The 14,084-nt window shown below is 35.7% G+C and overlaps 1 protein-coding gene and 1 long non-coding RNA gene across 5 annotated transcripts in view; one reads left to right on the top strand and one right to left on the bottom strand.

Moving 5' to 3' along the window:
- LOC138068698 (uncharacterized) overlaps positions 1 to 14,084 on the top strand; it is a 152,128-nt gene that overhangs the window by 9,003 nt on the left and 129,041 nt on the right. The window lies entirely within an intron of this gene.
- Positions 952 to 12,208, bottom strand: LOC104150913 (homeobox protein CDX-4). Of its 2 annotated transcripts, XM_068957086.1 has the most exons (4): positions 11,856 to 12,006; positions 11,428 to 11,748; positions 6,258 to 6,403; positions 952 to 3,687 (listed from the first exon to the last, which is right to left on the bottom strand). In XM_068957086.1, exons 2-4 carry the CDS (start codon positions 11,741 to 11,743, stop codon positions 3,481 to 3,483), a joined length of 669 nt encoding a protein of 222 aa, XP_068813187.1. In that variant the 5' UTR covers positions 11,744 to 11,748; positions 11,856 to 12,006; the 3' UTR covers positions 952 to 3,480. The 2 variants fall into 2 exon arrangements, with proteins under 2 accessions (XP_068813187.1, XP_009683717.2); XM_009685422.2 differs by having other exon boundaries at positions 11,428 to 12,208.

Raw genomic sequence — 14,084 nt, 5'->3', positions numbered from 1 at the left:
CACCCAGCCGCATGTCCTGATCCCTGTGTTCCCATGCTTATCTTTGCAGAATGTGGATAAAGGAGGGACTCCTGTCAGGCAGTCCTGTCCTGAATTATTAGTCTTTAACGGGCCATTAAAATGTACCAGCATGTAGTTCTGAATTGTATTTTGATTTGGGATCAAATTATCTGGCAAAAAAATGGCTTAGGCTGTGGTCAGATACAATGTCCCAACCCCATCTGAGAGAGAATAAGAATTTTCTTCTTTCACCTGCTTGCCATTTCACCTCTGTATGGATTACCAGGCTCCTGATCTGGTAATATGCTTGCATATTTAATTGCTATCTACATCAGTTTACTCAAAATGATCCAGGTTAGCTTAAAATGTTTTAATTATTTTTTTCCCATGTCATTTTGAGAAACAGATATGCCATTATTCTTAGATTTAAAGGGACGCTGTGGTCTAGATGGAAATAGTTATGCACAGTACAAGATAAGGGAAATAAGTTATTTGACTGAGCTGTAGCCGGAAGAGATTTTCTGATACAGTTTTAGGCTTAATGATCTTTATCTAGTGCAAGAAAGAGACTGTCTGCCAAAAATATTTATTAATGTATGCTTTGAAGCGATTTAAAGTAGATCTGGCAGAAAAATTTCAGGGTGGTGATTGTGAAAGAGGAAAGGAACACAGGTTTTTTTAAACTAGATTAATTTTAAATGCCTTAAAGGAGATGCCCTGAGTCCCATTCACAAGCTCTCATGTGGCATCTAAAATAGAAGTCCCATTTTAAAATGTTTCCTTTATGAACAGTGGTTGTTCTGAAGTTCAGACTATGGTATCAGCAGCTCTTTTGCCCGCTTTCTCAGAACAACATGGTGCTCTTTGGCTGCCTGGCAGTTCAGAGAACCTGTAGTGTTTACAAACTGCAGGTTGATAATTTTGAATATGTTGAATTTCAACCTGATAAATAGCTTTGTTAGTCTTTTATTTCAAAAATTGAAATAAATTAGAATGAAAGCAGTTTTAACTTAAGCCATGCATTTCTGGCATACAAATATAGTGAACGGCTGCTATGTTTATAGCTGTTTTCTTGCTGTTCTTCCTTGTGGATTTGAAAACTAGCTGAACACAGAAAAAGTCTAGAACCTAGAGAAAACAGTTTTCTCTCACTCTCTAGTTCTCTGTCACTGATACCTTCACAAAAGTTGTTGCCTGCTCTTCTATGAGGGTGAACCTTCTGATGGTGTGGGAATTAGGTAGCAATGTAAAGGTCCTGCTCCCTTCCTCCTTGTGTGTGTAAAGCATTATTGCTTTTTTCTTCATGTGTCCTCTTTGAAGAAGAATTTTCTTTCCTCTGCATCATTCATGTATAAAAGGACAACAGAGGTGGAGAGGCTGGTGGAACTGAGGAAACCTCCTCAACCTATTATAGAACAGATATGTCTTTTTTTAAACAAGCAGAGCAGCGTGTGTGTGTCTGACTTTTTGCTGACAGATACACTTCTAATGATATAAACAGAAGTAGATATGTTTAAGCGTGCATGTTCTGTAAAATGCTGCTTGTCTTCTAAAACGTCCAAACGCATGCATTATAATATCAGTAAGTAGCTTTAGAAGATCCTTAATTCATTAAAGCCATCCAGATGTGATCTCAGTTTCTCATGAGGATTGAGTGTTACATATGTATATACATAAGATTTTCTATTTGCAGTATGTTTACATTAGGATATGCACATCTATTTTATCCATATCAATAGAAGAGTATTGGAAACGTGCTGGAGAATTGTCCATAAAATGCTTACAGTCAGTAAGATCTTACCTTGTGTTACAGATTTTCTTTCTAATTTAGTCTGAGACATTTATGTCTACAATTTAATCTAGCAGTTTTTAATAGAATTACTTTAATGAGTTACTCTGATAAAATAACTCTATTAGAGTTATTTTTAAATAACTGGGAAACAGTGAGGCAATCTTTGAATTTAAGGGTTATCTAATTTGTTGAATTTGGAAAACGAATGTTTTGGCAAGTTCTGTCCATGCTTCTCAGTACATTGTCAGCACTAGGTGACACTAAGAAAAGCAGAATTTAATTTGAAGTGCCGTTTCTGAGACCAAGAATTCGACCTTATTGAAATAAGGAGTGATGCATGACTATTCAGATGGTAGATAACAGTATTTTCTGTTTGTTTGTTTCTGTTTTCCCTTTTTCTTACCTTTGCTTCTGAGCACCTTTTCAATAAAATAAACATTTTCCAACAGAACACTTCTGTGCTATAGAAAAGCCCCTATTATGGAATTACTGTGAATAGGACTACTGTAGGTTTTTTTAGCACTTTGGATTTTCCTCATACCTTCTTTACTCTCACCAGTTGTCTTCTAGATACCATTGCTACCTTCTCACCTGCCTGCATGGACCAATAATAAAAGCTGACCGCACTGTGGGCACACTTACCCCTAATTTGCACTCTTTCAGGTGTGCACATGGAGAGGTTGCTTCTTTAATTACAGTGTTGCTGTGACTGCTTGTGAGTACTAAGCTGCTTGATAATGGCTTTGAAATGTAGTGCCAACTGTTTGGGGATATTTTTTGCCTCTAGACCAGAGTAAGCATTACGTATAAAATTAGTGGCCTAGGACTACTCTTTGACTTAAAAGTTTAGACACAATTAAGCACTTTTACACTTTTTTTCTTTCTGTTTTTTTTTTTTCTTTTTGGTGGTTTGATAGTTCTAACAGTTCTGTTCTCATGTTTCTCCTCTCATTTTTGAGCAATAATATATGCATTTGTTGAAGACTGCAGTAATATTTACATCTTTCAAGCCATTTGATATTTACTGATATATATGGCAGGTTGCTGCATTTCTTAAAATTGAACAAATCTTGGCAGGTTTGGTATGATATTATGTAACTGTAATTATTGCTTAGAAGATTGACACGCTCAGTAAAATTACATAGGGCAAAGAAGATGTGCTTTAGTTAATTAAATGCAACATGTTGGTGTTGCAACATTATATTATGTTTTGTGAAGTAATTAAAATGTGTTTTTGTTGTTTTTAAAGCATGGCATTCTTTTCGACACCCTAAATGTGAATATTTATAAACAGCTACAGTTTAGTTATATAAAAAGTAAGGAAGCAAATACACCCAGCATCTAGTATTTTCTGAAATAGTACTCTATTTTAATCAGTTCACTGACAATTTTCTGCATATATATAATCAGACTAGAACTACATTTACTTGGATCTTCAGTTGTGTCATTCTTTGTGTCAGTATCTGAAGCAAACTACCTCCCGCTCAAAGACTTTGAGTGATGAATCTTAGCAGCAAGAGTTCCCTAAGATTTTTGTAATAATTAAAATATTTTGATAATAAACCCAGATCCTGTACGTAGAAATCAGCACTCTGAAGACAGTTGAATGAGAATAGTCCTTTGCAAAGTTGAATTTTCAAGAGGGGGAAAAAATTATATTTTTGTCCCTCCTTTCTTTTTCTTTCTGGTCATTCTGAGACTATGACTTGATGAACGTCAATAGGCTGTAATGCATTTATTCTGTGTGGTGGTGGGAACAGAGAACTAGATATTTCATTTGGGCTGAGTGAACCAGAGTCACTCTGAACTGAGCCGCCACTGCCATCAAACTGAGAGATTTTCTTCTTGATCATTTTTCTCTCCTTGGCTCGGCGATTTTGGAACCAAATTTTCACCTGCAAAGTTATAAAGGATGTTTGATTAATTTAAAGTAGTAGTCAACGTGTTGCAATAACAGTAGCAATGAAAATATAGAAAAAATACTGGATTTATGCAGTGAAAATTTTTTAGTTACTCTAATTACTTTAGTTATTCATTTTCTGCATCAAAACCAATAGAAAACTATTTTGTTTTCTCAGACCGGGTCTAAATTGAGCTTGCTGTGTTGTATTTAGGAACATAGGAATCCTCTTACTCTTTTAGACTCAAGGTCTGTCTAGTTCCTCATCTAAGCTTTGACAGTGGCATGTATCATGCTTTAAGGAAGATGCAATTACGGAATAATTTTGAAAGTTTCTTCTTCGTTCCTGTAAGAGTTTAACTGAGACCCAAATAATGAGAGTTTATTTTCTTCTATGCTTACATTATGAATAATTTGTGTATGTATATTTTCATTGTGTGTTTAAACATTTTTGAAATTTTTTGTTACTAGACATTAGACCTATATATATGTAATAATATATGAAATATATATAGCATGTGTATATATAGATATATCAGTGCTACTAAATGACAGTGAATTTCCTAGGTTAATTATGCGTATAAAAAGGTATTGACTCCTGTCTGTCTGCATTCTACTTTCAGTTCAAGTATCTGTACTCTCCTTTCATATGTGAAAGTGTGAATAAGCACAAGAGCCCCCCTCTTTTTTTCCTGACCATTAATTACCTATGTTCTCATTTTTACAGTTTATGTTATATCCTTTAAGGTATGCTGAATACAATACCGTATAGAAAGATGTAGCATTGCTTTATATTAAAAATCTCTTCATTATTTTCCAACATGTTTATTATTTTACTACCTTACAGGTAGTAAAAAAAACCGCTAAAAAACATTTAGCTTTGTCAGTGATGAGTCCTGTAGAAATGTAGCTGGATTATTACGGGTTTTGTCTACGTTCTGTCTGAAGGTAGTTTACTAGTCAGAAATTAGAGAGCTTTAAGAGAAAAGCAACAGCATATAAGAAGAAACTAACTGCTGATTTTTGGCAGTATTACTGGTTACTCCAGGCATGTTTGTGTTCTAAACGTTAAAGCAGGGGTTTTCAATCTTTTACAATTGCAATTCTCCAAGAATTTCCCAATGGAGCTACTGTATAATAAATTTACGTCCATCGATGATAGACTTGTTTTTCTTCATTATCTTTCAGAGGGCACTTTAAATTTGTGGGCTGTAATCTATGCACTTCTTAGATCTGAGACTGAACATCACTGCAGTAAAATATTTAGAAATAATTATTTATAAAAATCCAGTGCTGATCCAAAAATGTCATTGCACGCCTATGCATTGTTATGCTTTCCTGCCTCAGTTGGTCCCTTTCTGTTCCATGTTCTTGCACAGACTGAATGCAGAAGAAGAGGAGGTCATGAAGGAGAATATTTTAGAGAACTGGATATATTCAGAAAGAACAAAAGTTTTTAACATTCTAAAAAGAAAGATCTCTTACTTAAATCTACCTGGGGGGCAATAAGTCTGGTTGCTAAAGTTTGAGATGCTTTATTCAGAATCGCCAAATCTTCCTTTATCCTCCAGCTGTAGCAGAACTATTGAAAGCCTGTTGTATTAGGAGGGTTGAATTCAACAGTTGTTATACTTGCAGACTGCAGAGCTATGCTTCATAAGCGTGCTCTCCAATGCAGTGATTTTTAGGATATGCTTTATCCGGAATCCTTCTAGTCTTTGTATGAACACAGCTAAGATACCTGGGCCCCTACTCAGTGTCTTTATTCAGAACAGCTCTTCAATGTGCGCTTAAGTTGAGCGGATAGTGAAGTGCTGTCCAAATTAGCAATGGATCTAAGCAGGCACTTGAAAATTTCTTATCTTGGCTACATATATGTCTATAATAGGCTTAAAGATTTGGCACCAAATCCTATAGCCTAAAGGTACCTGCACATAATAAGTGTTTGTGCTACCTGTGAAAACAATATCAAAAAATTCCTGACTTGAAAATCAAAGGCCGTAAAAGACTCCTTAAAACATGTGCTGAAGTCTCACTCACTGGGGAAGAATGTGGCCTCTGGAAGTAGTGGTAATAAAGTTTTAATATACACAGATAGCTCATTAGATTGCTCTTTGAATGCTGAGTTTTCATTTTTCTGGCTTACAGCTGAAATGTCGTCAGTGCTTTGGATCTTTTCTGGCCACCATTTTGTACGATTCCAAGGAGGAATAAAATGGGCGATATCTTACCTATATCCCTAATAGTTATGACAATAAGAGCTGGACTCTTTAGATTCTAGCTGTTTAGCAAACTGTTATGCAAGTAAGAATAGCTGCTTTTCCCTGCTTCTATTACAAATGAATTCCTAATCTCTTGTTGCCTAAAATTGCAGGTTTCTGTCAAATTAGCCTATTAATTTGTATTTATGTAGTGTAGTTTCTGTGTGTCAAATATGCTCACAAACTCTGTCATGGTTGCCTTGGCACTACTGTTGCATAGAGAACATGAATACTGCGCATCTCCTCTGACAGTAGCAGTGTCTGGCGAATGGATGCATAAGAATGAGGGATAGTCTCTGTGTACCTGTCTTTCAGATAGTCCCAGGTTTGCTGCAAGTTCTGACTTTCTCCTTATTGTAATATATCTGTTGCAGTGAAATTCCTTCTCTAATTCTAGTCTCTGATGGTCTGTGTAAACAACTCGGTACTTTTCTTTTGTTCTTGTTTTACCTGTTTAAGAAAGAAATATTAATATGTTGAATTTGATTTTCTGTAGCATCTTTCTTTCAAACATCTCAAACATTTTACAGACATTATTAAACTACAGAGTACTCATGGGATTATTTGCTGTATGAGTGCATATGGGAGAAGTAGTAGTTGTTCCAAATGTTGTGAGAAAGTGTTGGCTGTCATAATTATTTCTCTTTCTCTTTCTCTCTCTCTCTCTCTCTCTCTCTCTCTCTCAAAATGCATTTAAATAGAAAGCTTTTCAGTGAAAACCAGCAGCATTTTATAAGAAATAATTCATAGCAGTTCCTAATTGGTACTGGCAATATTTGAGCTCAGATGGGTTTCATTTCAGTGCTCATTGAAGTGATTTCTGTGCATACACAGACTTAGCTTCAGAAATAGCTTTAAGACTGAAGTTCAGTCATGATTTGTTTAGTAGCAAGCACCTTGTCCTAGTTCTGTATCTGAGATTTTGAAGTCGCATGTCTCTGACTCAAAGAAATGTCCCACTAAAAGTGTGTATTTGCTCTCTTGTTTGGCTATAGGACATGCTTATGAGTTCAATAATATTTTTTTCCAAAAAAGATCCAATCTTGTTAGGTGGTAAGTGCCTGCTGAGCTATTGTTGGCATTGCTGAGTGTGCTCAGTTTCCATTTGGAGCTGAAGGCACTTGGCAATTTGTAAGACTAGGCAATAAAATGCTTGTAAAAGGATTTCAGTATCATCCTATCTCTAATATATAAAACAAATATTCTTAGATATATTGAATGGTAACATAAAACATTGCTTGATATTGCAAGATATCTTTCACTGCTTAAACTTTTTAAAAAGTATTCTTCATCTGATAATAATACAGATAGCTCACTTCTCAACTTATTTGTTCTCTTTTGCACTTTCAACGGTCAACTGGATAGTTCTCCTTTTCTTCTGATCTTCCCAGGTTTTTTTTGATGTGAGTTTTCTGGGACAAACTGTAGGACAAAGACTCCTTTAAAGTGGCTCCCTAAAATCCATTGAGGTGTTAAGATGAAGCACACGCCACACAAAAGAGCGACAAGGAGATCTTATCAAGAACCCCTTTCACATTCAGAAACACAAGCCAATTGGTTTGGAATTTACAAGCCCTAAACAAATGTCAGACTCTTTTATCTTAGGAGGAGAAAAAAGGACAGAAATAGATGAAGGAATATTTCTTTCTTCAGTTCCTCTTAATTTTGGACTAACAGTGAGGGTAGACAGAGATGATTTCATCTGAATGCCCAAGGTAGACATGGCTTAAGACATTTTGAAATACATGTAATTAAGGATGATTTCCTAAAGTGGCTTTGACTTCTGTTGTGCAAAGATTTCCTGCTTAAATTTGCAGGGCTAAAACATTCATCAAACTAAGTTTACTTTTTTTAAAGGTACGAATTGTTGGCTTTGAAATATTTGCACAAAGTGATAGTTACAATTTTAACAATAGTCTAGATAGTCACGTTCCTTGTAAAGTGAAGGCTTAGAAGGTAATCTCTGGAAACAAGTTAAAATTCAACAGGGTTATTCCGGCTTCTCTATAATCAGCAAATATAACCATGATTTGAGGGGGTGGAGAAAAGGAGCAGTTTTCCCCATTCCCTTTGGTCATAAAATTCACAGAGCGTTTCTTCTGAAGACAATAAAGCTTGGGGAAGGCCTCTTTATTTGCTGTGAAAATCATCACCCTTTCCGGCAATATAACTCCTGAAGAAAAGAGGGAGAAGGAAGAGACAAGACTGCATATCAAAGCAAAGAGAAGTGTTGAAAGGGTCTGTTGCCTCAATATGACAGATAGGCCTCAAAACCTAAGACAATGTAGGCCAGAGAAAAATAGATGTCACAACTAGTTTACAAAGCAAAATAAATTAGCATTAGAGCAGAGGCTTGGCCTTTTTTCCTTATAGTTGCTCTTCTGTTTTACTTTCTAGTGTGTTTTTGCTGTGATGTGATGTAATCTGAATTACTTGTACATCACAGCTTGTTTAAACAAAGACATAAAACGTACTGGAGTATAGTTAAAGAAAAAAGTTATCTGTGTCTGGTCTTTCAAAATACAAAAGTAATCTTATCCTTCTCTGTAGTCCCTTTAGAGTCTGTTCCCTTTCTGAGAAGGGCCGCCTCCAGATGAAGTTTCACGTGAAGTTTTAAAAGATTAAAAATCTTTTTCTAGACCTTTGTTTAAATATCATCTTTTCAGTAAGTGCCATGCCTTGAAGGCGCGCTCTCATAAAATTCCACATTTTACACTATTGATTATACTGGTTTTAGAAACAAATTGGACTCAAGTTCTGCTCTTACATAGCTGAAGTTGTTAAACATTTTGTCTTTGATTTTAGTGAAAACAGGATGAGACAAGAAGGAATTCTGAAAATGTTCTTTTTCCGATGTTGGTAGTCCGTCTTGAAAGACGTTCTTGTGAAGCCCACTTAGAATGTCTGTTTTTTAAATTTTTTTCATTGTATAACATGCCTGCAATTTCTGTATATTTGAAAAAATATTTGGTTCTGAATATGCAGGGTTTTTTTTAATAAGGGAATATATTAATCAAAATTTCAGAGTAAATTCTATCTATTGAAAAGACAAAAGAGTATTTCTACCTTCATGATATTATTTCATCCTGAGAATTGTCTTTGTCAAGTAAATTTTGGTTTCACTTTTGCTGCAGTTTAATTTCTTATATAAAATGCCAAATGCACTGAAGCAGAATGTAAAGTATTTAATATAGTGTAAACTGAGGAAAATATATTCTGATAACTTAAAACAAAAATCCATTATCTTTAGGACAGTATTTAAGTAGGCTCCCTCATTTAATTAGGTGTGTTTTGATTTCTGTTATCGCAAGATGCTCACATACGTCTATCTTTACAGCACAAGTGAAGTTAAGCATGTACATACATATATATATCGCCCTAAGCTTTAAAATATATATTTATAATTCTGAAATAATTTTAGAGCAGGGATAATGTTGATGGGAAGGAGCCAACAGCTGCTTAACTAGCATATATAGTATTTGGGGTGTAAGGAAAAACAAGGAGCAAATATATGTTTCAAAGAGCTACAATGGCAACTGAAAGGTTTTTATTGTTATCTTCTAGAGAAAATATTGATAAGTTAACATGTAGTTGTTACATGCATAATTTTAGTCTGTTATAGTTATTTACATTCCTTTTCCTTACACAGACCTTTTTATTTGTCAGTATTATCATCATGGTTGCTAGTACAATTTATCACTTTTTACACTTAACATTATTTTTAAAAATCTCCAATAACAATCCAGATTGATTGGGTACTTCGCCTGTTTTTGCAAAATATCACACGTGCTTTGCTTTCTCAAAGTGTGTTTTTTTTTTTTTTTTAAAAAAAAAAAAAAGCAGATTCATGTCTTGGGCCCAATTCTGCGAGGTTCTGAACTGTTTTTAACACTTCAAAAGATTGGGCTCTAGGAATGTAAAGCCACAGGACATTTAAATACTGACAGGCCCCAATTCACCTGTCTGGTGTTGTTCATAAAGTATTGCAGCGTGTGTGTAAATTGTGTGGAAGTGCTTTTCAGGCTAGAGATGCTTTTCTGAATTGCATCTTCATTTCATGAAGTTGAGCAAGCATGTGTGAAACCTTGCAGTGTCTTCCATGCCTATGCAGCATCAAACTAGGATTTAGATTTTAAATCTATTTTATTCTTTAAAAATACTAATATATTTAAACGTCAGTGACACCTTGACAGAGATGGGGTTGCCCTGTTGACATTCAGAGTAGTCACAATGGATTTTGGTCCACGCTCAGGTCTTGCATCACCTTTTACACCTGGAAAACTCCAATGATGTTAATGAAGTTACTGCTGATTTACATGAGTATACGTAAGGGAAAAAACAGACTATAAATCTGTCTGACTTTGAAGAACATTGTAGAGGCTCCACGTGGCAGGATGGCATGATAATGCTCCCTAGGGATTTTATCTTTAGTAACAGTGGAAAGAAGTGTGTATCTACTTTATAACTAAGAATCAATTATAAAACTAATCTTGCTCTTGAGTGATAACCATTTGAAGGAGAACTGTTTTTCCAGTGATACTGCTGATTTTCTGTGTCTTCGAAGATTGCTCCAGTTGTAACTGTCCTTTAGAGCGTTTTCTTTGATGCGCTCTAACACACACTTACTACTTTCAACCTTAACAATAGATTTAGCAAACTTTGCTACACCCAATTTACACCTCAGGCGTATACGCGGAAAGGTTCTTCTGGCATGCAGTTTGTGACAGAAACCGGCACATCAATGAGTAACACTTGGAACAAAGTGATTTTTAATTGTCTAATTGTGGCAAACTGCAAAATTCTGACAGAGGAGAAAATTATTATAAAAATGGATTTGAAACTTAATGAAAAGGAAACCTCACTGAGGAGCAAACAAAATAGTCTACACTAAAAATTATAATTTTAGTCAAATTACTAATCTGGGAGTATATCTTCACACCCAAGAAATCTTTGTAGAAACGTAAGAAAGATAAGAACAGCAGCAGAAAACTGCATAAGCACTACAGTTTGATCATAGCACATGATTTTCAAAAAATATTGAAAATCTGTAAGTCTTTTCTAAAGTCAAGCTATTGTTATATTGATATTTAACTTGCTGCACAAAATAATTTTGTACTACTTTTGCATGTAACTGCATGTATTGTTGCTGCATTCAGTTTTCTTTACTATTTTCACGTCTGTCATATTTTACAACCAAAACGCTTTGCACAGTGTTAGAATAAAGGTTGCTAAACCTGAGTGAGATGCAGCTGTATCTGAACACACGAGCCATTCCACTATTGTAACCATTGAAACATTTATGGGATGAAAGTGAAGCTAGTGCAAATTCAGTTAAAACTGCATTAAAAGGTAGTAGGTTAAATAAATGTCATAAATGATCCACCAACTTATGTGCTTCAAGTAAAGTTAATTATTTATAAGATCAATGATAGCAGAAAATGCTTTCTGAGGAAGAAAGTTTAATACATACTTACCGGTAGTGTTAGCTTGTACCGTTTTCCTCATCCATTCGTAAGAGCTGTACCTTTGGCTGTTGGGAGAGATTTGCTGTGTATTAGTTGTATCTGCAGGAGGTAACCCCCCAGATCCAGCAGGATGGAGGGAGCTGTAATCAGCGGAGCTGTAGGAGACCTGCCCAGGAGACGAGCCATTGATCTGTGCAGGAGGAACGGTGCTGGAGGGTCCTGGGCCATAAGCGTTCCAGTCCTCCCTCTGTGGGCCGTAGTGAGATCCCCAGGTTCCCGCGGCCTGTCCGTGGTTGTCCAGAGTTGGCACATGATGATATCCCATGTAATCTGAATAGGGTGGAGTAGACACAAAGTTTTGCACGGGCAGGTTGTGGTTACCCCTTGCAGATCCAGGATACATGTTGGTTTCGTTATCCAAGAGAGAGCTCACATACATGATTGTCACAGGCTGTAAATATGTTGTCACAACATCCTGTTCATCTGAATTTTCTTTCACGGCTTAAAGATAATTGTGTTTGGTTTTCTCTAATAATGGCACTCTGCTTGGAATCTTCTACTTCATCCTCTTTTATTATCAACTGTGTTACCAGGTGCTGGTGGTAATGGTTTACCAAGATCTTGTCTGACGTCAGCCTAACTGCCTGCCTCATAATTACATTTGCATTCAAATGAAGGGCTGACCATGCAGGCAACCCCACCTTTCTGGTAGTTCATGTGCTTTCTTTTTTACGAACTTATATGTATCCTATTATCCTTCCCCGATCTTCTACAGCAATTCCACTACTGTGAGATGAGGTAGCAGTAGCTTGTATTTAGTAGCTTAGTATGTAGACCTTCTTTTAAAAAAAAAAAAAAAAAAAAAAAGGAAGTTTACTATGATATCAGTGTTTAACTTTCAAAGGTATTTTTCTGCTTTTAAAATGATACTTATGCAAAGAGTATATTTTGTGGTTTTGTGATCAAACTATAAGTACATGTGTTTATTAATCTCCCAACTTCTCCGATTCTAAAAAATCTCGTTGTAACTTCTCAAACTAAGGAATGCAGCCAAATTGAGTAATTGCAAGGGAGTAACTCCAGAATTAGAACACCTTTTAAATAGTCTGTTTTGAGTTTAGCTGAGCTCCTATCTCAAAGTTTTTCCCTTACTGATGCTTACAAGTGGTCTTCCAGCACAGGAGAAATTAAGACTCTGATTCTGTAATGAACATGTTTACACTCTCCACATGTGGAGTGATTTAAAGAGATCTCTTCATCTGGTGGCCTTTGCAAACTGATAATTTTTATAAAGCAGACAATAAAACTTCCTAACAAAGATGGTGCCAGAAGTATAAAAGAAATGACTGAAAAAGTAGTGGAAAAAAGTCTTTAGTTAGAGCCTAGTAATATTGTTGGCTTCTATTTCAAACTGAAGAAGGCCTTTATGTGCCTGAAAGGTGTGAGCCCTCCCCTGGAAACAACTTATATAGTAGTCTCTTTTCAGTGGCAGCAGTTTCGGTAAGTTCAGTGCATCAGAACTGCCCTGATGCATGTCTGTCAAGAGCCTGATGCACACTGGTTGCTCTCTAGGTTAATATAAGCCTTCCTACTGAGACAAATGTTTCTGAAGATGTTTGCGTATGTCATTATTAAGAGCTTGATATTAACCTGGGAGGAGTAAATCGTACCCTATGACTTGAGAATTGCCACTGTATGGCTGTCTAGTTACAGTTTGTGGAGCGCGTTCTGCTTCATATTTTCAGCTTAGATACATTTCCTTGCAGTGAACTATTTGTCAAGGGTTATGCTTGCAAAAGAGGTGCAAATTATAATGAGTTGTTTCCCTTTACAAAGGTGTGGTTTTTCATTCAGTATCCTTTGCGTTTTTACACTGTTTACACTATTCATATTCACACATCCCTTCTAATTCCAGTACTAAAGGAATCTAAGTGTGTATTTGAATAGAGGGAAGATATTCCTCTTCTATTTTTCTGGAGAAAAGAATTTTTAGTGACAAGTGTAGCAAAATCTTTATAATTAATTTTGTAATATTTACAGATTTCTTTATTTCTTAATCCACAGGATCCCGAGAATGTTGAGGAAAGTCGCATCATGGGACAGGGCACAGAAAAAGTAGGGCCTTCTGTGATTGGTGTGACCCTTTACTGTTAAAAACACTCAGAAGATACTCTTTTTCCTTTTTTCTGTAGCTGAAAGAAAATACATTGTAATACAGTTTTTTGAAAGCCCACAGATGTTTCAATAGTGAATTGTCCTACAGAGAAAGGATAGTTTTATGGACTCCACTGAGCATCATTCAAATTAAACAAGATATGTTGCTTATACTGGAAGTATTCCCCGCATCTTGGAAACGTTCTCTTCATTTTTGGCTTATTCGTGAGCATTATTCTAGGTGTTAAATTCCTAAGTATTGCTAAATACATTATGCAGAGCTGTCAGTCATAGGTGGATCCATGGGAGGGTGAAGTTTCATCTCTGTCAACTGTATTTGAAATCCATTGACGTACTACAAATGAATGTTAGCTGTTTATAGATTTCAGATCAGATGCATTGTTTGACTTCTCATCCTAAACGGAATTTTCACATCTCGGCGAATGTCATTTAATATTCTAGCATGCATTAGATGATGTTAATGTTTTTAATCTCTGGTCTTTCTCTTCCTG

The sequence above is a fragment of the Struthio camelus genome, chromosome 11 (genome assembly GCF_040807025.1).
Source record: "Struthio camelus isolate bStrCam1 chromosome 11, bStrCam1.hap1, whole genome shotgun sequence".
NCBI classification, from domain to species: domain Eukaryota; kingdom Metazoa; phylum Chordata; class Aves; order Struthioniformes; family Struthionidae; genus Struthio; species Struthio camelus.
This window is presented reverse-complemented; position numbering and strand designations above follow the sequence as displayed.